The 22700-nt window shown below is 35.5% G+C and overlaps 1 protein-coding gene across 9 annotated transcripts in view; it reads right to left on the bottom strand.

The window, feature by feature from the left end:
- LOC100935419 (cyclic AMP-dependent transcription factor ATF-7) overlaps positions 1-22700 on the bottom strand; it is an 86784-nt gene that overhangs the window by 19350 nt on the left and 44734 nt on the right. For 5 of the 9 annotated variants that reach the window (XM_031937752.1, XM_031937754.1, XM_031937753.1 and 2 more), the window contains one exon: positions 5671-5767. The exons of 3 other annotated variants lie outside the window; for them this stretch is intronic. In XM_031937752.1, coding sequence (XP_031793612.1) covers positions 5671-5767 — 97 coding nt within the window. Of the gene's footprint in view, positions 1-5670; positions 5768-22700 lie in introns of those variants that run through there. One more of the 9 variants, XM_031937759.1, reaches the window with a different exon arrangement.

Raw genomic sequence — 22700 nt, 5'->3', positions numbered from 1 at the left:
AAAGTTCTTCCAGGCAACAATAAGGTAACTTTTCCTTCAAATATGGATGTATGGAGGCATCTTTTGTACTGAGAAATACTTTACTACTGCATATAAAATCATTACTTTAAAAAAATAGAAGGGGATGGCCCTCAGAAGAGGGCATTTTGGCCTTCCATATGAGTCTTGTATAAACTCTTCCTATACCCTATTGATCATGTTCATACTGGTTTGTATTCTATATATTATTACTCTTATTTAAGAAATATTTCAAAAAACCTTTGGTTTTTACATCATCTATACCTTCCCATATTTCCTCCCTCCTTTTTCCTTTTCCAGATAGTTATTCCTTCTAATGAAGAATAAAAGAAAAGAAAAAATATTTGGCAAAAATCAACCAACATAACCAACAAACTTACTAAGGGTAATGTATTCAGTATTTCCGTCTTTTATCTATTAAGAAGACTGAGGTATAAAGGGCAATGTCTTTTTATATTTCTTTGGGATCAAGCTTGGTTATTTCAGAACAGAGTTCCAAAAGTTTTGGTTTTGTTTGTTCCATGGACATAGTTAAAGTTTTTGTGCACATCCATTCTGTTGCTTTGGATTATTTCACTTTTTTATCAGTTCATAAATGTATTCCCTAATACTTCTCTGTATTCATCACATTTTATCACATTTATTTTTTCTTCTAGCACAATAATATTCCTTAACATTTATGTACCATAATTTGTTTAGCTATTTCTTAATGAATGAAAATTATTATTTCTACAAAAATGGCTATTAAATTTTTGGTGTACAAGGACCTAACAGCAGTATCTCTGAGTCAAATAGTAATGGACAAGTTGTGAATTATTTCTATTTTTTGTCATCTTAAGCTAATTTGCTGGGACAGCTTCAGGGTTGTTGTGATTTTCACTTTATTTGGCTATTAATTGTTTACAATTCTAACATCTGTTCATATCTTTGAACAACTTACTGTGGTTTGGCTTGTGGTCTTTTATTTCTGTTAGCTGGTTATATATACCTTGGATATATATCTGATTCTTATCAGAGATCTGCTATAATTATTTTTTCCCCAGTCAACCATTTCTTTTTTTCCTTGTTGCATTAATTTTGTTAGTGGCCAATTCCATGCCCTCATCTAGCAGAAAATAGTTCGTTCGTTCTCTCTCTCTCTCTCTCTCTCTCTCTCTCTCTCTCTCTCTCTCTCTCTCTCACACACACACACACACAATAAGATGCTGGTCTAACCCTCATTTTTGCCAGATCGTTTTTCTATTTTCTCAGCAATTCTTGTCAAATGAAGAGTTTCTTTTCCAGGTAATGCTTGTTTTAGGATTACTGAATTCAAGTATTTCATATTGTTTCTTGTCTAGTCTACCCATAACAAATGATCTACTTTTCTATTGCTAGGCACATAAGTATCTGATCTGGTTCTCCTAAATTTTTTTTTGTAATATGATCTTTAATCACTGTATATAAAGACATGTTTCTTGTCATAGAAATTACAGATAACTAACACACACACACACATTCCTGCATCAATGAAAAGAATTTCCCCATATCAGAGAAATCATAGGTCTGATATAACCTCATCAACCTCAAACCTAGTTGTGAAGAGATCATATAACCTCACAGGGTTCTACTAAAGCATAAATGAAATCTTGGATGTCAAATTATCTTGGAGTATTACATAAGTCATCATCACAAACAATGTAGTCTACAGGTAAATGACACACAGCGGAGTATCAACAGCACTGGTAAGTCAGGAGACGTAGGTTCAAATCCCACTTCTGACCTTATTCACTGTGATTTGAATCAGTTTCTCACCTTTTTAAGTTTTGGCTTCTCCTTTGTAAAATCCTTAAGCTGCCTACTTGCCTTACAGGGAGAGCATGTATAGATATAAGGGTAACAATATGAGCAATGTTAAGAAAGCAAAGATGTTTATGATACAAGAAGATAGCAGAATATCTAGGCTAAAGGGTAGGAATGGCTGAAAAAGTAATATTCCAAAATCTAGCTATGTCATTCTTCTTTGTATCTGACCTCTTTAGGGTCAAATACAAACTCCTCTGTTTCTTCTAACCTCATTAATTAATGGTACCTAACTAATGCATTTATTATCCCAAATTTAACCAATAAATATGCACATTTCCATATTTAAATGAAAAAAGATTTATACATGAAACTGAGACTACCCTTCCTTGTAACTAATAGTTAATACTTTAAATTTTAAAATATATTTCATGTTACTATCATACATCTAACAGAAATGACAAATATTGGAGGGATGAAGGAAATTAGGTATATTAATCAACTGCTGGTGGAGTAATGGACTGGTTCAACCATTCAAAGAACAATCTGGAACTATCCTCAAAAGGCTATAAAACTGCATAAATACAGTGATTTTCAGATGAAAAAACCCTATCAAGACATATATGAATTGATACCAACTGGAGAAAGAAGAAACAGAAGATCACTGTACTCAGAACAGCAATGTTGCAATGATAATCAAATATCAAAGACCTGGTATTACTCTGATCAGTACAGTGCTGTAAGACAAATTACAAAGGATTCATGATGAAAAAATCATACAATACATAGTATAGTAATCATAGTATAATTTTCTTGTACTGGAAAACACTAACCACATTCAGAGAAAGTACTATGGAGACTGAATGAATGAAGCATACTATTTTTCACTTTTCAAAATTTTTTCATGTGATTTTTCCTTTTTTTTTTCCTGATTCTTCTTTCACAACAAAACTAATGTGGAAATATGCTTAACATGATTGTACATATATACTACATCAGATTATTTACTGTCTTGGGGAGGGGTGAGGGAAGAGAGGAAGGGAAAAAATTTTTAAACTCAAAATATTAGAAAAATGAATGTTGAAAATGATCTTTACATGGAATTGGGAAAAAACCCCACAAAAACAAAAAACAAAACAAAATACAAAAACAGCAAGCCAACTCCCAAATCTTGCATACCCTTTGATCCACCAAACCCACTATTAGATTTGTACTCCAAAAAGATCAAAGAAAAGAACTATATGTACAAAAATATTTATAACAGATCTTTTTGTGGTGGCAAAAAATCAGAAATTGAAGGGATGCTCATCTGTTGAAGAATGACTGAACAGGTTGTGGTATAAGATTGTGATGAAGTATTATTGTGCTATAAGGAATGATGGGCGTGGTGGGGATTTTCAAGTGAAAAAAAAAAACCTATTAAAACATATTTGAATTGATACCAACTGAAGACAGGAGAAAGAGGAGATCATTGTGCACAGAACAGCAATGTTGCAATGATAATCAACTATCAAAGACATGGTTACTCTGATCAGTACAGTGAAATTACAAAGGATTCATGATGAAAAAATGAATATCCACTTTTATAGAAAGAAATGATGAACTCTGACTACAAATCACAGTATAATTTTCTTGCTTTCTTTTTTTGGGGGCAATATGGCTAATATGGAAATATGTTTTGCATGAGTCCACATGTATAACTGATATATTGTTTGTCTTCTCAAGGGGTGGGATGGGAAAAAGAGAGAGAACCTGGAACTTAAAATTTAAAAAGAACAGAATGTTAACAATAGAAGCATCTGCTCTTCTGGAGTCATGGCTGGTTCATTGTGTTGATTAAATTAAAGTTCTTAAGTCTTTCAAAATTGGGTTTCTTTACAATGTTGTGATTTAAACTATTGACTACAGAAAGGCAAATTAAGACATCTCTGAGCTACTACTTTATACCTCTCAGAAAGGCTAAGATAACAAGAAAAGATAATTATAAATGTTGGAGGGGACACTAATGCATTTTTGGTGGAGTTGAGAACTGATCCAACCACCCTGGAGAACAATTTGGAACTATGGCCTAAGGGCTGTAAAATTGTGAAGACCTGTTGATCAAGCAGTGTTTCTGCTGGGTCGGTATCCCAAAGAACTCATAAAACAGGGAAAAGGACCCACATAAGCAAAAATGTTTGTAGCGGCCCTTTTTGTAGTGGTAAGAAACTGGAAATTGAGTGGATGTCCATCAATTGAGAAATGAATGTTATAATATATGAATGTAATGGAATATTATTGTTCTATTAGAAATGATAAGCAGGCTGATTTCAGTAAAGCGTAGAAAGACCTACACTGATGCTGAGTGAAGTGAGCAGAACCAGAATACTGTACACAGCAACAAAAAGACTGTGTTATGATCAGCTATGATAGTTCTTCTCAGAAATTCAGTAATCTAAGACAATCCCAATAGACTTGGGATGGAAAATGCCATCTGCATCCAGAGAGAGAAGTATAGATACTGAATGTGGATTGAAGCATAGGATTATCATGTTTTTTTGGTTTGCTTTTTCTTTCTTGTGTTTTTTGACATTTTGGTCTGATTTTTCTTGTACAACATGACAAATACAAAATGTGTTTAGAAGGTTTGCATGTGTTTAACCTATATCATTTTACTTGCTCTCTTGAGGGAGGGAAGGAAAACAAAGGAGAAAAAATTTGGAACACAAAATCTTACAAAAATGAATGACAATTATCTTTATTTAGAAAAATAAAATACTACTGAGGAAAAAAATTAAAAGCGAAAGGATTTTGTTAAGAAATATCCCCAGAATTACGGATTAAATAATTTCATTAAATTAAAAAGCAAAAACAAAATTCATCATCCCACTGACATACTCTACATTCTAGCCAGATTGGCATGCTTCAAATGCATTCATGTGTTACCACAAAAGTTACAGGTGAAGCTATAAGAATGGGAAGTAGGTTATTTGCTCAGGGATTCTGAAATTTTAGTCAAAATATTGCCCCCAGGTCTGGGGGTAAGGGAAAGTGAGTAAATCTTTGCCTAAAAAGGTCTGGTGTCTGATAGGATGATCAGAAACTAACCTCCATGAAGGCAGAATACTAAGCTGTACCTGCCTGGAAAACCCTTGGTTAACCATCTGAAACTTTCCTTTGATATAAAAACAAAAGCCTGCCTAATTTTTTATGCCTGGTGCATCTGAAATGATGGGCTGCTTGTTATATTTGATACCATAGTTGAGAAAGATACAAGGAGCTACAAGAGTTGAGACTGACAACTCATGAAAAGCTCCAGAGCACCTAAATTTGCTTAAAAAAGTGCTATTGATCAAATGTCTTGTCTAAGTTCTGGAAATGGGCTCCCAGCCGTGGCTGGGAGAGGGAAAATGGCTGAATTTATGAACTGTCAGCTCCCTGGCTCAGGAAAACTGACTCTCACTGGAGAAGCAGTAGCCAAGCAGGGTCAGCTTTCTCACCTTCTTTTGTTCCTCACCTCATCAGCTGTAGGAAGAAATATCAAAGGCCTCTTCTGTCCATAAATCTTCAAGAATCTTAATAAAATGGATGCAAGGAAGACGAAGAGAAATCCAAGAAAAAATCTTACATGCCTATCCACTAAAACCACAGAAGCTGATCTTATTATTAAAATTGGAGGGAGTGGGGAGAAGGGGAGAGGAGGGAAGAAGAAAAAGGAAGAGAACAGAAACTTGGGAGTTTTCAGTGTTCCTTTTTTTCCTGATTAAATGCAGATCACACAAAAGCCCTTAATGGGGGAAGGGAAGAGCAATTCTCTGTACATCTGGTCCCTGGTATTAATCTTAACTGTGGGGTGATATTGAAGCACGTGGCTTTTGGAGCAGTGAATACCTGCAATGATGACTGAGTCTGTCCGGGCTGGGCCAAATTTCAATGTCATCTCATGCTTGTGTTTATGAACCGCCAGGTGGTCCTCGTTTGTAAATCTCTGAAATAGAAATGGAGAGAGATGAGGATGGGGAGGAGTCAGTGAATCGATGCCCTTTAAAAAAATGTCTTATTGTATGTCTTACAGCAGGAACAGTCCCTGGAGAGAAGGTCAGGGAAGGTGAAGAATTTTTTTTTGGGGGGGTGGGAAAAGACGTGATGAAGAAAAGGATGGAAGAGTTGGGAGTAGAGAGGGAGAAAAGGCAATAGACAACAGGAGGAGAGGGGAGGGGGAAGAACAGAGCACCAACTGCTCTGTGGTATTAAGTCCAAACAAGACAAGTGGACAGATTGTTAGTGAAGTGGGGTGCAAGCTGAAGGCTCCAAATGAAAGAATCATTAAGGCCAACTCCTGGAGAACAAGGGGAAAATAATTTTTAATAATAATAATAAAGAGAGAAGCAGGGAAAGGCTGGCCATCAAAAAATAGGAAATTCAGAATATAGCTCTTGGTGGTGGGGCTGAATCGGGCTGTTTTATGAGGGGCTAACAGGGAGATAAATTATGCAGGATTAGGAGATCCATTTAACTTCCTGGCCCCTGCAGTGCTACAGCAGGCATCAGTGTAACCATTTGGCTCTGGGTTTTAATGAGCCGGGACGGAGCTGCGGAGGACTGAAGCCCAACGGCCAGCAGTAAAGGCACAAACCATCCCATCGGCCAAATGCTATTTCTCCTCATCAGGGGCAGGCACAGAGACTGCACAAGCCATAAAGAGGCCAGTACAATGCTATAGACTTTATAACAGTTGCATAAAAATACAATTGAAGATGGGGGGGCGGGGATTTTGCCATCTTATGTGGGGAAATTGAGTGGATAAGGAATGAGTAGGTAAAACCCAGATCTACCTTCAGCTTCTTATTGGCAAGATAGAATTACAAAACCATAATTTTGCCACTCCCCTAAGACCTTCTCTAAAGTGGCATGTGTATACATGCAAGCCTGCATGCTGCAAGAGCTTGCTCACCAGGGAGACAAGGAAGGAAACAGATCAACACTGGTAATTCAAAAAATAACACAAAAAAATCTCATGGAGGCTGACTAGCTGCTCCTCTTCTCCAACAAATTGTCTGCAACACCATGTTTGGAGAAAGTAGTTTTCTGCAATCCCTTCAACAGTGCCACACAGTTTCATCTGCCTTTTTGTTTCTAGACTAATTGAGTTCTCTTCTATTGGACCTATTCTTCCTCCACTTCCTCTCTTCAACCTTGCTTTTCCACACCTGTTTTTTGATTTCAATGTTCCCTAAATAGAATTTACTCCTTCATACCTCAGCTGCTTTAGGTAGAACTCTGTTTTCAAATCCAATTGAATTATCTCAATCCATTTCCTTTTTCTTTTCCTTTTTTTTCTTAAATCTGGCAGAGGCAAGCAGAGAAAAACATTTCCCAGATTGCTCAAGATCTTTTTTTTTTTAGGCATAGAAAACAGCCATTGTCCTTTTCCTCAAAGCTACTCTGAACCTTATCTGATGGTACAAATTTGGATACAGGAGATGCAATGAATTCAAGACTTTTTATTTGCTAGAAATAAGGTCAAGTAAAAAGATGGCTGGGACTTTGCAAAGGAGGTAGTGCTCTAATGTAATTTAAAAGCACTTATTAAACACCCACTGAATGTCAGGCATTGGATTAGGAAGGGGGGGAAGGAAAAGAGGGAAGGAAAGGAAGGAGAAAGAAAGGAAGGAAAAGTTCCTACTCTCAATGATTGTCTCAACAATTATTTATTTGGAGAATATCAAAGGCAAAGCTAGAATACTGGCATAGAAGTCATTAGGCAAGACAACAAACTCAATAGCATGACCTGATTTTGTTGAAAGAAACAAATGCCAAATTTCTCAGGAGGGGAAATGAGGTAGGAGATCAAGTTTCTGCTCATCTCTTTACTTGTAAAGGAGGTAAATTAAGATTGATAGCCTCATTTGGAAAGATAGATGAATAGGGGTGTATAACATGGAGGGCTTAGAGGACTGGTAAGCACTGAGGGAGAAAACTAAAACTATTTCTTTTTTTTTTCCTTTCCTTTTTTTCTTTTGCTGAGTCAACTGGGCTTAAATAACTTACTTGCCCAGGATCACACAGCTAGAAAGTGTTAAGTATCTGAGACCAAATTTGAACTCAGGTTCTCCTGACTTCAGGGGTGGTGCCCTATCCACTGCACCACCTAGCTGCCCCTAAAACTATTTCTTCAACTTTTCTGGTTATAATGAAAGAAATCTTTTTTTTTTTTCCTGCTAGAAATTTCTTGATATCTTTCTTCTGTCTTATGACTGCTTCAGACTCAACTTTTTTTTTTTAAACGATCTGGCTTCTAGTTCTTTCTCTTCTCCGTGTGTGTGTGTGTGTCTGCCTGTCTGTCTGTCTCATATGCTTTTTCCCTTGAGCCATGTTATTTTCCCCAAATTACTCCCCCACCTCTAAACTTAAATCATGTTGAACACTATAGGAGGAGAGTTGAAGCAAAATTAGTTGAAGAGCACAGCTTATTCTCAGCTCAGCTCCAGTTATTTTCCTGTTAGTTCTAATACAACTCTGTAGCAAAGCTGGAAGTGAAGAGGGATATAAAAGTTTATTGGGAAAAATGCTATGAAGAAGAGACTGATGATCTCTTTTCTGAATTTTTTTTGTAATGTGAGATAGAAATAGTAGTGAAAAAGATCCATCAGAATGCATCTGTACGGAATAGACTTGAAATGTGCCTTTGAGGCAACTCTTCTCTGGAAATAATGTTATTTTAAAAAAATTAAATGAGGAAAATTTCTGGTCTTAGTTGCCTATGCTACTACAACAGATATGCAAATAACCATCCACCTAAGGAAATATTCATGTCAACTGAATGGTAAAGAATATTGACTTATCTATAAATGTTTAACCAAGTACCTCTTTGGGCTGGAAACAAAAGTGAGCATTAAAACTGAGAGATACTGCATTCAGGGCACATTGGAATAGGGAAAAAGATCTAAGCGTCTTGAAAGGATCACAGTATCTTAAGGCTGAAAGAGACGTTCAAGGACATCTGGTCTAACATGTTCCTGAAAGAGAATCCTTTTCTATTTGCCATCTAGGGAAGGGCATGGGGGAATTGGAACATAGGGTTTGCAAGGGCAAAGGTTGAAGAATTGTCCACGCATGTATTTAGAAAAATAAAAAGCTTTAATTAAAGAGAGAGAGAGAAAATGAGAATTCTTTTTATGGCATTTTAAGCAAGTGGCAATCCAGCTTCTAATTGAAACTTTCCGAGGGAAGCCCATGTTGAACTCTGTTGGGAAGCTTTTTTGTTTGTGTTAAATACAAAGCCTAAATTTGTCATTCTGCAATTTCACCTATTTTTCTAGGTTCTGGTCCATAGGGCCAAGCAGAACAGATTTGTGATATAGCTTGGAAAAGATTGAATGCCAATTTGCTTTAACAAACACATCTACAATGTACCCCCTTTCTCATCCCTACCTTTGGAAGGAGAAAAAGTATGGCTTATAAGTGGGTAATATTTTCTGCACATAACCTAAAAGAACTAGATAGTCTAGTAATAATCAATCCAAAGAGTCCCAATAAAGGGTTTAACATTTTTTTTTTAAACATTTTTTCAATCCTACTTTTTTTTAAAGTCCATTTTCTTAGGTGCAATGCTATATTAATAACAGAGCAACAGGGAAAGGAAAGGAAGGAAAAAGAATAAAAGCTGTTTTTAGTTTAACTTGCCAAACTGCCAACACATGTTTTTGGACTTGAAAACTTGGAAGACTTTAAAAAAGCAAAAAGAGAAAAACTCCATCGTTATTTTATAAAATGGCTGATGTGCTACAATCATGCCAATAGCTGGGCTAAGGAAAGAAAAGGAGAGAATCAAGCATTCCCCCATATGAGATGATTTCATGGCGTTTATGTGCTCTGCTAGTTATTCAGAGATTTCATACATGAAACATGGATGACATTTAAATCAAAATACATTTGGCTGCATCTAATTCCTACTCCCCAAGCAAGAAAAATAGGGAGAAGGGAGCTTTACTCTGCTTAGCTTAACAGGGAAATAGTGAAGGCATAAAAATAAATGAAAGTTAGAGTTATGAAGAAAACAGCCTAAAAATTATTATTTTTTTTTAATTTAATAGCCTTTTATTTACAGGATATGGGTAACTTTACAGCATTAACAATTGCTAAACCTCTTGTTCCAATTTTTTACCTCTTACCCCCACCACCCCCTCCCCCAGATGACAGGATGACCAGTAGATGTTAAATACATTAAAATATAAATTAGATACACAATAAGTATACATGACCAAAACGTTATTTTGCTGTACAAAAAGAATCAGACTCTGAAATATTGTACAATTAGCTTGTGAAGGAAATCAAAAATGCAGGTGTGCATAAATATAGGGATTGGGAATTCAATGTAATGGTTTTTAGTCATCTCCCAGAGTTCTTTTTCTGGGCATAGCTGGTTCAATTCATTACTGTTCCATTGGAAATGATTTGGTTGATCTCGTTGCTGAGGATGGCCTGGTCCATCAGAAGTGGTCATCATATAGTATTGTTGTTGAAGTATATAATGATCTCCTGGTCCTGCTCATTTCACTCAGCATCAGTTCGTGTAAGTCTCCAGGCCTTTCTGAAATCATCCTGTTGGTCATTTCTTACAGAACAGTAATATTCCATAATATTCATATACCACAATTTATTCAGCCATTCTCTAACTGATGGACATCCATTCAGTTTCCAGTTTTTAGCTACAAAAAGGGCAAACAGCCTAAAAATTCAACAACAGTTTATAATGAAATTTTTCCTAGGTTTAATCCCCTAACTCATTCATATAAAAGTATGTGGCAGAAATCATGTTTCTTGGGACTGATGGAATCATGATGGTCAGATAAAAAACCAAGAGGTCTAGAGGTCCACAAAAAGGATGACTGTTTTTGTTTTTGTTTTTGCTGAGGCAATTGGGGTTAAGTGACTTGTCCACAGCCATACAACTAGGAAGTGTTAAGTGTCTGAGATCATATTTGAACTCAGGAGCTCCTGACTTTAGGCACCACCTAGCTGCCCCATGACTGTTTTTGTAAACCAGGAGTGTTTGGATGTATTCTTTCTAAAAGGTTTTCTATTTTAAGGAGAAGGACTAGTATTTTTTTAAATTTAAGAATGATTTCTTGGTCTCTAAGCAAGTCAGTGGACAAGATAATGTTTATAATAAATTTACAGCCCACTGAAACAAAATCACTGTGCATGGCTAGAGAGAAAACAAAATGAAGTCTCGGCCTAACTAAAGCTGCAGCTTTGCATTGTGGCTCCAGTTCAGACAGACATGGGTATATGCACTTTGGAGACTCTCTGGCTACAGTGTGGTCTTTGGTAAAACCATCACAGCAGACAAAATTTCTATGACATTCACTCAATCATCAGACAGATTATGTCATGAAATGGTGTTCTTGGCTAATCTAGCTATTAGAATTTGCTTCATGTTTAAAAATGTGTGTTTATCCTCTGCTATCATTAATTTACTTCTACTTCCTACTCTTAATAAGATTAAGATAGCCATTGGAAAAGAGTGACGATAGGGAAGGAAAGAGAAAAATCAGAAGCTTCAAGTTCCATTCATTCTGGTTATTGGGGTAAATCTTGGTCCTTACAACTTTATAGTTACCAATTTCAGTTGTTTTGTTATTTCCATTTACATTGCTGTAATTAATACGTAAACTGTTTTCTTGATTCTGCTAATTTCATTTTGAATCAGCTCAAATAAATCTTCTCATACTTCTCTGTATTCCATCATATCATTATTTCTTATAGCACAGTGATATATTCTATTATTTTTATGCTCCACAACCCATTTAGCCATACCTCTCAAAGGATGGGCATCAACTTTGGGAAATTATAGAATCTTAAAAGCCTAAATGTTAAGGTGGAACAAAGTAAAATGACTACATCAAGGCTGGTTAATTTTACACTAAAGAGAAGATGATAAAATTGTGATCTCCTCCCAATGTTCTAATGTCAGCTCTTATTACAGTTTTGTGGATAGTTAAATGTTAAGAGGTGGGAGTAGAACCAGGTCTTCTCATTTCTAATACAGTGCTCTTTCAAAAATTTTATTGGCACTTTCATTTTTTATTTATTATTTTAAATTTTTATTTTTTAAAATTGTGAACTTGGCAAACAGAAGCAAATGACTATTTTCCTATACAAAAAAAAAAAAAAAAAAGAAGAAAAAAGAAAAGAAAGGATCACATTAGAAACCACTTTCTATCCTATATTTATTATAAAAATCAATTTCAATTAAATTCGGCTTGTTTTGAGTATATTTTACATTTGGTAATGGTAGTTCTAACATCCTATCAGTGTTTCCCTTCTAAATTTCTTTCTTCTCCTTACAAAGACCTTTTCTCTTATACTCAACATTATCTTTTATCACATCTCTTTCAATATCAAATAAATTACTTCTCTCTTCCCTAGGGTACAGAATGATCACAAAATGATCAAAATAATAAAAAAAATAAGGAAAAAAAGTTTGGCAAAAATGGAGTAATACTTGGATTATGTCTGAGAGCATATGCAATATGCATCCTATAGTTCCCTCCACTCTACAATTAAAGAATGAAAGTGCATTTTCTCCACTCTTTTGAGAAACAATGGACTATTACAATTCTGCAACATTTTTTTTTCTTTGATCATTGTTTTCATTTACTCTTTTTAGTCGCATGTTTCTACTTTCCAAATTCTGTTTATTTCACTTCCCTCAGTTCATAAAAAGAAATCTATGCTTCTCTAAATTCTTTATATTTGCTTACTTTTGTATCACAATTTGTTTAGTCATTTTCCAGGTGATGGGAACTTACATTTGATTCCATTCTTCGTAATTACAAAAAATTCTTCTATGAATATATGAGGCCTTTTGGGCTATATCTTTAGCAAAAAGGCTCTTTGGGCTAAAGGACTAAAAACATTTTAGTCGCTTAAAAACAAAAAAACATAATTCCAAATTGCTTTCCAGCATGATCATCTCAATTCATAGTTCCACCAACAGTGCCCTAACTATGCTATCTTTTAATATTATGTATTGTTTCTATATTTGAAAAAATGGCAGTCCAAAACTTATATTAGATCCAAATGCCTTTTAGTTCTAGGAATACTAAATGAATGGAACAACTTTCATCTCTAAGTTTTCCTTTTGAACAAATTCTATTGGAAACACATATGAAAAGATCTTATGCAAGTTATTATTTAAAAGATTAGATCCAAGTCCCAAAACCTAAGATGCAATGGGAAAGGTGATATGGCAATAACTGGTCAGTACAACTAAAGAGAGGCAGGAGGACAATGTTAGTTAATTAAATAATCATTCTAAGAGACAGGGAGGTATGCTACTATCTTATGGGGAAGGCAAGAGAATTAGCATTTCATTAAATTCTTTAAATTTATAAAATTACTATGTACCAGGCATTAACTGCTTTACTCATATTATCTATTGTATCCTCTTAACAACCCTTTTAAGATAGATGCTGTCATTATCTACATTTTATAGCTGAGGAAACTGAGGCAAACAGAATTTAAGTGACTTGCCCAGAGTCACATAGTTAGTAAGTTTCTGATGCTTAATTTGATGTCAGGTCTTTCTGATTCCAAGCCCAGTGCTTTATCCACTGGCTGCCTCTGTCTTAATGCCTCTCCTTTTACCCCTATACTATTGTGCTTTTGCTTTCTTGCTGATTATTTGGAACAGATAGACTAAGGAGTAAATATATGCAGAAACATCAATGGCTAGATGTAGTCATATGTATGGAACCTGTTTCCCCTTTCATTTCTACTTCATAAAGCCAACACCAAGCTTCCACTGTCTTTTCCAAGGTGTTGCTGTTTACCAAATGAGTCACATATCCTGCTCAGAATGCTCCATAGCTTCTGAATGAATCATTTAAAAATACAGGATCACTCAACAAATAAAAAGAGCCATACCAGAAGCTCATGCTGCACATAGGAGCAAGAGAATTTATAAAGTAAAATTTTTAAAAAGAACAGCAAAATCCTTCCTCAAAGCCCCAATGAATATTCCATTAAGGAAATAAGAAAGATGAGGGAGAAAGACAAGAAGAAGGAAATAAGAGGGGGAAAGGGAAAGGAGACAGAGGAACAGAGAAACGGAGGAAATAGAAGGGGGGGGGGGGCAAGAGAGAAATGAGAGGGAGGAGATATAGATAGAGACCAAGAGACAGAGAAAGAAACAGAAAAATCTAGCATGTCCACACTAGGATTTATCCATCTATGAAGTTGAAGCAATCATCCATGTTTCAGGGAGGCTGTATAGATTATCTTAAATATCTCTGGCAGTTAACCAAGTCTGTCCATAATGTAAAAGGAAGAAAGAATTTTGGATTGTTAAAACTGTGCCTTGGTATCAGGAACCATTCTGCCCACACTTTTCTGCCAACTAGCATATTTAACTGAAATGCTACAAAGCTGCAGAACCTCATCCAAATGCATAGTTCAAGGGTGGGTTGGCTTAGTGTAGCCATCTGTTCATCCCCTATATTAAAGGGAGGGACTGCTACCCTGGAATGCTAGTGTTTGCCTATGAAACCCAGAGTTGCATCCAATCAAACAACAAAAATCAGTACTGTTCATTTGAAAAGGATGGGACAATAAACAAGCAAAATTTCAAAAGGATAAAAAGTCAGACATTAGGAAGAGCTTCTGACTCTTTGGCTTCAACATAACTTTCCATTACTCTCTTATGATCTAGCCAAACTGGTCCATGTGCTATTCAACAAAAGTACACCCATGCTTTTCCATCTCTAAGCTTCTGTTTTAATTACTTCTGTGTGGAATGACCTTACTTTCAATTTTCTCCATTCAAATACTACCTATGCATAAAAGCTCAAATGTCATCTCCTATATGAAAAGCCTTTCCTGATTCTCCTTATTAATCTAATCAACCCCTTCTTCTATCCCACATTTAGAAAAAGTCCTTTCTACTCAGATTCAGATATACTTTGCATCTCCCTTTGTACCAATGATCTGGATTTACAATTACACAAACTTATCTAGTCTAGTCATTACTGGAGATCCCAACTGCATAGAGTAAGCATTAAGAATAAGAGAGAATCTTTGAGACATAAATTATATTTCTGTGATCCCTAATCAGAACTGCTCTTTAACCCAGAAATAGCTCTAAAACAGCTGGTTTCAGAGTCCCAATTCCCATTTCACAGCCCTAAAAGGTATGCCACCAGTGTATAAATGGACATTATATAATCAATTTGTTTCCCCATGACACATGATCCCATTACTGAGCATTGCTCCTGCAACAATAAAATGCTCTCTACACAAATGTCTGCTTAAAAAGGGAGGAAAAAAACCCAACAGCAATGAAGCAATTTAATAATAACAACTAACAACATTTATATAGTACCTTTAAGGTTTGGAAAGTGCTTTAAATATATTAATCTTATTTGAGCTTCACAATAAATCCATTCCCCAACCATTTTACAGATATGGTCACACAGCTAGTAAGTATCAAAGAGGCTATACTCGAATTGTGGCTCTAAGGCAGCAGTTCATCTATCATACCAACTCTACTTCTCAAACAATATGGCATTAATTTAGGTCACAATATTCTAGAGCAGTAATCTCTAAAGTTAATGGCAAAGGCTGTACAATGAACCAACTAAAAGACTCAATTCCTATTCTCCCCATAGGAGCCAAATCTAAGGCATTTCTAGCACAACCACCTCTACCCTGAATACTCCCCAATCCAAGTTGTCATTTGACCTTCAGAGCAATTATAATTAACCCCAACCTAGCACCCACCACACTATATATTCAGGTGCCAATGGGAAAATTTCCTCTTCTTAATGGATATGGGATTTGACATCTGAAAGACTTGAGTTCAAATGCTACCTCAGACAATCAGTAGGTGTGAGACCAGAGGCAAATCAATTAACTTTGAGTTTCAGTTTCTCATTCTATGAAAGGAGGGGACTGAATCTGATAATCTCCAAGTTCTCATGCTAGGGAAGACTGTGCTGAAATTTTCTTTTATTAATAGAATTTTTTTTTTTTAAAGTTTGGATACCACTACTCTAGAGGCCTCCTCCTTGTTATAATAAACAAGGTGTAGATATTTTTAGGAATTGGAACATTTCTATATTGTTTGGCTTCCTTCTCACTTGGATTTTATATGGCACAATAACAAGATTTTAAAAGAGCCAAGCAGAATAAAGAAATGGATTCCTCCAATTGGGGATATTCCTGTATGGATATGACTAAAGGAAAAGCTATGTCAGACACTGAAGAAGGAAGAGAGAAAGAATATATAAACCACATATTTAACTGCAGTGTCTTAATTATTATAACTTGCAATTAATAGCAACATGTAATTTTAGACAGCTTTTTTTCAGGCAGTTGAAGACTTTTTTTTAAAATTCACAAAATGTTCTTTTCTTTGCTTATTTAACAATACTGTCGATTTCTAAAAATTTTCTTGCCTAGGAAAAGTAGAAAACTGTATGGAAAAAATTGAGATTAGCCAACATCTTATACAATTTTCCAAAATAAATTCAATATGGATAAAGTGACTGGAATAAAGATCATCACATGAAAAAGAAATTAAGATGCAAATAAGCAGTTGGATAAAACAAATGAGTACACTGCTCATCTTTTAAATTTATGCCTCATTCTGTATCTACTGTTCTCCACTTCTTGCTTTATCATCAAGTTCTCTACATTCAGGGTTAGCCCCTACTTTTATCAGAGTTCTGATGCCTTCCATTTCCAGTTCTCAATCACATGATACCACTCATTTTTATGTCAGTTTTCTTCATTTTATCTGTTGTCTTTTGCCTAGCCAAATTACAGAAATTTGAATTACAATAAAATGGATTTCAAACTCACATAAGCCAACCCTAAACAGAAATGGACTGGGGAGGACCAAAGAATGGGGCAAATTATTAGTCTCGATTCTTTGATGGCCTATCACATCCAGAACAAGAGGTTATAGAACTACACAGCATTTTGTTCTATGTCTAGAATGTTGTGCTCAGTTTTGGGTACCACATTTAAGGAAAACAACCAAGCTGTAATATGTAATCACTTTTATCCATTTATCAAATCAGGGCATTTTAGATCTTATACTGTGACTATTCATACTTATTGTTATCTCTGCTCCACTGCTGAACTATTAGGAAAGGAGAAAGACTTTTTAAGAAACAATGATTTCCCCCCTATAATTTTAAAAAATATTTTAAAATTTGAGTTCCAAATTCTCTCCCTCCCTCTAGTCCCTTTCCCCCATATGAAGGCAGCCAATATGATACCCATTATACACGTGAAGTCATGCGAAACATATTTCCATATGCTAATATACTAAAATAAGCACGAAAAAAAGAAGTGGAAAAATTGCTACAATATGCACTTAAGAGTTCATCAGTTCTGCTGCTGGAGGGGACAGCATTTTTCATCTCAAATCCTATGGAATTGCTTTGGATCACTATTAGAGTAGCTGATTGTTTTTCACAATTCGTCACATTTACAATATTTACTGTTACTGTGTTATGATGTTCTCCTGATTCTGCTCACTTCATTTTGCACCAGTTCATATATGTCTTCCCAGGTTTCTGTGAAACCATTCCTTTCATCATTTCTTATAGCACAAGAGTATTCCATTATAATCATATACTATATACCTTGTTTAGCCATTACTTAATTGATGAACATCCTCTTCATTTTGAATTCTTTGCCACCACAAAAGGAGATCTATAAATATTTATTTGTATTTATTTATAAACATTTATTTGTACATATAGGTCCTTTTCCTTTGACTTCTTTGGGACAAAGACCCGGGGGTGGTACTATGGATCAAAGGGTAGTCCCAAAGGGTAGTCCTTTGGACATAGTTCCAAGTTCTTCTGAATGATTGAACCAGTTCACAACTCTACCAACAATGCATTAGTGTCCCTATTTTTCCACCATCCCTCTAACATCTGTCATTTTCCTCTTCTACCTTGTTAGTCAATCTGATAGGTGTGAGGTGATATTTTAGAGTTGCTTTAATTTACATTTCTATAATTGTTAATGATTTAGAACATTTTTTATGTCATTATTAATAGCTTTGATTTCTTCTTCTGAAAACTGCCCAATCATATCCTTTGAGCATATATCAATAGGAGAATGGATCTTTCAGTTCCAATATATTTCAGACACAAGACCTTTATCAGAGAATCTTACTGTCAAATCGCCCCTTTCCCCATTTTCCTGCTTTCCTTCCAATTTTGATGACACTGATTGTAAGTTTTAAATTTCATGCAGTCAAAATTTTCTATTTAACCTCCCATGTTACTTTTCTTATTTCGTACATTATAAACCTAATCTAATCCATTAATAAAGAACTCTGAACAAATAGTGATTTTAAAGACATTCAGATCCTTTACTAGTTATCATTAAACTATACTCTTCTAATACCAGTATTCTAGAGATGGAATATGCCACAAAGATCCTCCTACTGCTTTCCTGACGATACTTGTACATAACCCATATAGAGTGTTTCAGTGACTCTTCTGATACCCATGGCCATCTAAGTTACTCAAACCCTAAGAGCTCCTTTTTATCCAATTCTGAGATAGCACCTACAATTTATTCGGCCACCTATATAAGCCTTAAATGCTGTTTACAGCTGAAGTTTAGCTCTTTGTGCTTTTGTACTTGAAACAATCAAAACCTGAAGAAATATGGCTTTACCTCTCAATCACCAAAAAAGTTTGTAGGAGGGAACTCAGGCTCCTCTTCTCCTCCAGTGACTCCTTACCTATGGTATACCTCTGGGAATTCTAGGACACTGCTAGGATCTGCCCATAAGGATTAATGCACATAGTATATTAGCTTTTTGTCTGGTGATTTCATACTCAGTGGAGTAAATTAGTGGCTTTAATCCTCAAAAAATCTTTGAGGATTAGTGATAAATCTTGGGGACGAATATCCAGGCCCAAATAAATTATACCTGGCATTCTTAGGTCCTAGTTCTATTCACCGTACATGACTAATTTGCTTATAAAACACACATATAAGAAACAAAAAACAAAATTATCAGTGTGCCAAAATGTCAGAGAAAAAACATAAATATCTAACAAAACTGAAAAGATTTTTTTTTTTTGGACAGTTTTTGCTTATGGTGTTTTCCTATCTAACTATTCAAATGCATCTGTTCTAAATTTCCCATTTCTTTTTTGTTAGGATGGGTCTGAGGAAAAAGTGCTTAATTACTATTATTTACATAACCATCCTGGAAATGTGGCAACCCTTAACTTTCCGAATGGGAGAAACATTTTCACTTTAAGAATCTAGGTGTCTGAAGCTAGGAAAGCTCCCTTTATTGTATTCTCCCCGAAGAGGCTAAAAATCCACCTTTGTCAGAAAAATGTACTAATAATATCTCTTGATAATAGAGCCCCCGAACATCATTTTTATTGAATGATTGAATATAAATTATTTTTTAAGCTTAGTGCCTCCCATGAGCTAGGCAGACATTACATATTACAACATGATTCCTGTCTGCTAAGAACTTATGGTCAGTTTTAAAGTAGTCAAGTTGAAGAAAAGACAAAGTCATGCTTCTGGAGAAAAGATTTAGGAGTTAGGCACAAGCTAACTGGGAAAATATGTCTTTAATTACTACAAAAATACAGTAAGGGAAAATATTTTGCCAGGGATAAAGAAAGAACTCAGAAGAAACCAGAAAGATTCTGGTATCTACAGAAAAAGCAGAAGACTGATAAAGTGCGCATCAACAAAGTCTGAATTGGCTTAGCTGATTTCTCAAATAGCTAACAATTGGAAAGGGTATGTGTGGAGTACTCTGGTTCTTCCTCATTTTGCTAGAGAGAAGTAAAAAACATCTCACTATCCTCAGGTCTCTGATCTTAGTCATTTGATAATGCGATCTGGCCACTGGTAAAGTGAGTGGAGATGAAGTGTCTATTTGATTGGAGGAACATATTTGGGGGCTGGAACAATCCATACAAAGAAAAGCTGAGACATCACTTTTTTTTTTTTTTTTTTTTTTAAACCAAGTACTTTTTCTTGTGTTCTTAGTCTTGAGTTATGGATATGGTTTTTCAATCACTTTACCATTTTATTGGAGGCCTAAAGCTGTAACAGACCCTTTTTTGTACCTTGATTCTTTCTACCCCAATACCACAACCTGGCTGACAAAGTAAGTGATAATGGATCAATGAACCTTCATATTACATTATTTTTTACCTCTTAGTTGGGAAAAGAATGAATAGAAATGACACCAAGCATATCAACTAAGGAGAGGGGGAGCAGAGAAATAGAAATCTGAAGTCTGAACTCGAAGTCCTTTGGCAACTTTCCTAACTGAAAACTACAGCTTTCAAACATAAAATCTTTCTAACCTAAATATAAGTGGAGAACTGAGCTATTCAAAGGGTAGGTAAATAAAAGACAATAACAGGTGGCACTGAATTCCAGGCAATTATACTGCTACCATAAAACCTTCACCTGTCTGTTCCCAAAAATAAACCTTACTTATCTGGACCAGATCAGTGACACATAACTATGTTTCTCTGCTTAACCTTTTATAAATAACATTAATTTGAAAGGAAAAAACACAAATATTAATTTGACAATAAACCACCTAGATTATGCCTTATTACAGACTAGATTTGTTTTATAAAATGTCTATTTAAAAGAATTTAGTGCTTAGTATCATGTGGAAACTTATTACATATGGCCTGTTATTCTCATCCCTCTCTCCCTGTATGATCTTTTGGAGCCTAAGCTCTTTCATCAGGAGAAGAATGTCACTTGACGGATTTCATTACCCCACCCTTTTAAAAAAGGGAGAGAGGGAAGGAGAAAGGAAGGAATGAAAGAAGGAAGGAAGGGAGGGAGGGAGGAAGAGAGGAAGGAAGGAAGGAAGGAAGGAAGGGAGGGAGGGAAGGAAGGAGTAAGGAAGGGAGGGAGGGAGGAAGGAAAGAAGGAAGGGAGGAAGGGAGGAAGGGAGGAAGGGAGGAAGGAAGGGAGGAAGGAAGGGAGGGAGGGAGGAAGGAAAGAAGGAAGAAAGGAAGGGAGGAAGGAAGGGAGGGAGGGAGGGAAGAAAAAATCTGTTACAAATAACAAGAAAAACAAACTCCTAAATTGGTAATGTCCAAAAAATAAAGATCCTCAATCTGCACAGGAGATGGTGGTATCTATCTGGAGGTAACATGTTTCATCCTGAGCCCTCTGGAATTGAGGTTGCTCTCTTGTTGACCTGAGTTCCTAAATTGTTCAAAATTCTTTGTCTTTCCAATATTATTATTTTTGTATAAATTGTTCTCTATTGTGAACCAATCCAACCATTCTTTTTTTTTCTCTTTTGCTTTTTATTTTTTTATTTATCCCCCCCCCCCTTTTAATTATAGCTTTTTTATTTACAAGATATATGAATGGATAATTTTTCAGCACTGACAATTGCAAAACCTTTTGTTCCAACTTTTCCTCTCCTTCCGCCCACCCCTTCTCCTAAATGGCAGGTTGACCAATACATGTTAAATATGTTAAAGTATAAGTTAAGTACAATATGTTTATACATGTCCATACAATTATTTTGCTGTACAAAAAGAATCGGACTCTGAAATAGTATACAATTAGCCTGTGAAGGAAATAAAAAATGCAGGTGGACAAAAATTGAGGGATTGGATTGGGAAATTCTATGTAGTGGTTCATAGTCATCTCCCAGAATTCTTTTGCTGGATGTAGCTGGTTCAATTCATTACTGCTCTACTGGAACTGATTTGGTTCATCTCATTGTGGAAGAGAGCCACGTCCATCAGAATTGATCATGATATAGTATTGTTGTTGAAGTATATAATGATCTCCTGGTCCTGCTCATTTCACTCAGCATCAGTTCATGTAAATCTCTCCAGGCCTTTCTGAAATCATCCTGATTGATCCAACCATTCTTGAGAGCAATTTGAAACTATACCCAAAGGGCTATCAAACTGTGCATACCCTTTGATCCAACAGTGTCTCTACTGGGTCTGTATCCCAAAGAGATCATTAAAAAGGGAAAAGGATCCACATGTGCAAAAATGTTTGTAACAGCCATGTTTGTGGTGGAAAGGACCTGAAAATTGAGTGGATGCCCACTCAATTGGGGAATGACTGAATAAGGTATAATATACTGTTCTATAGGAAACAATCAGCAGGATGATTTCAGAAAGGCTTGGAGAGACCTATATGAACTGATGTTGAGTGAAGTGAACCAAGAGAACATTATACATGACAACAAGATCATACAATGATCCATTCTGATGGACATTGCTCTTTTCAATAAGAGGTGATTCAAACCAGTTCACTTCATTCTGTATCAGTTTATAAAAGTCTTCCCAAATTTTTCTGAAACTATGCCCCCTCATCATTTCTAAGAGCACAATTACATTCTATCATATTCATATGCCATAATTTGTTTAGCTAATCCTCAAATGATGGGTACCACTTCAATTTCCAATTCTTTACTACCATAAAAAGAGCTGCTATAAATATTTTCATATATGTACATTTTTCCTTTTCTTTGATCTCTCTGAGATACAGGATATACAGTTCAATTGTTTTGGGGGGCAAAGTTCCAAATTGCTTTATAATTTTCTTTCAATTCCTAGCATAAATGTAATGTCACTTCAAATTTTCTCAAGAACACTTCAATCTGGATTTCTCCTATTCTATTTTGACTTGTATTCTTTGCATATTTATCACCTCTCCCATATTTATTTTTTTAATCAGTGACTTAAAAATCACCATAGCTATGCCAATTCACCTAGCACTGAACCCTCCTTTGTAAGAATGAAAAATTATTAAGAACCAAATTGATAAAAACAATGTCTGATAATATATGCAGCATTTTGCATTATAACTTCCCTATCTCCACCAAGAGGAGAAATGTATTTTAT

This window comes from Sarcophilus harrisii, chromosome 5, assembly GCF_902635505.1.
Source record: "Sarcophilus harrisii chromosome 5, mSarHar1.11, whole genome shotgun sequence".
Lineage (NCBI taxonomy): Eukaryota > Metazoa > Chordata > Mammalia > Dasyuromorphia > Dasyuridae > Sarcophilus > Sarcophilus harrisii.
This window is presented reverse-complemented; position numbering and strand designations above follow the sequence as displayed.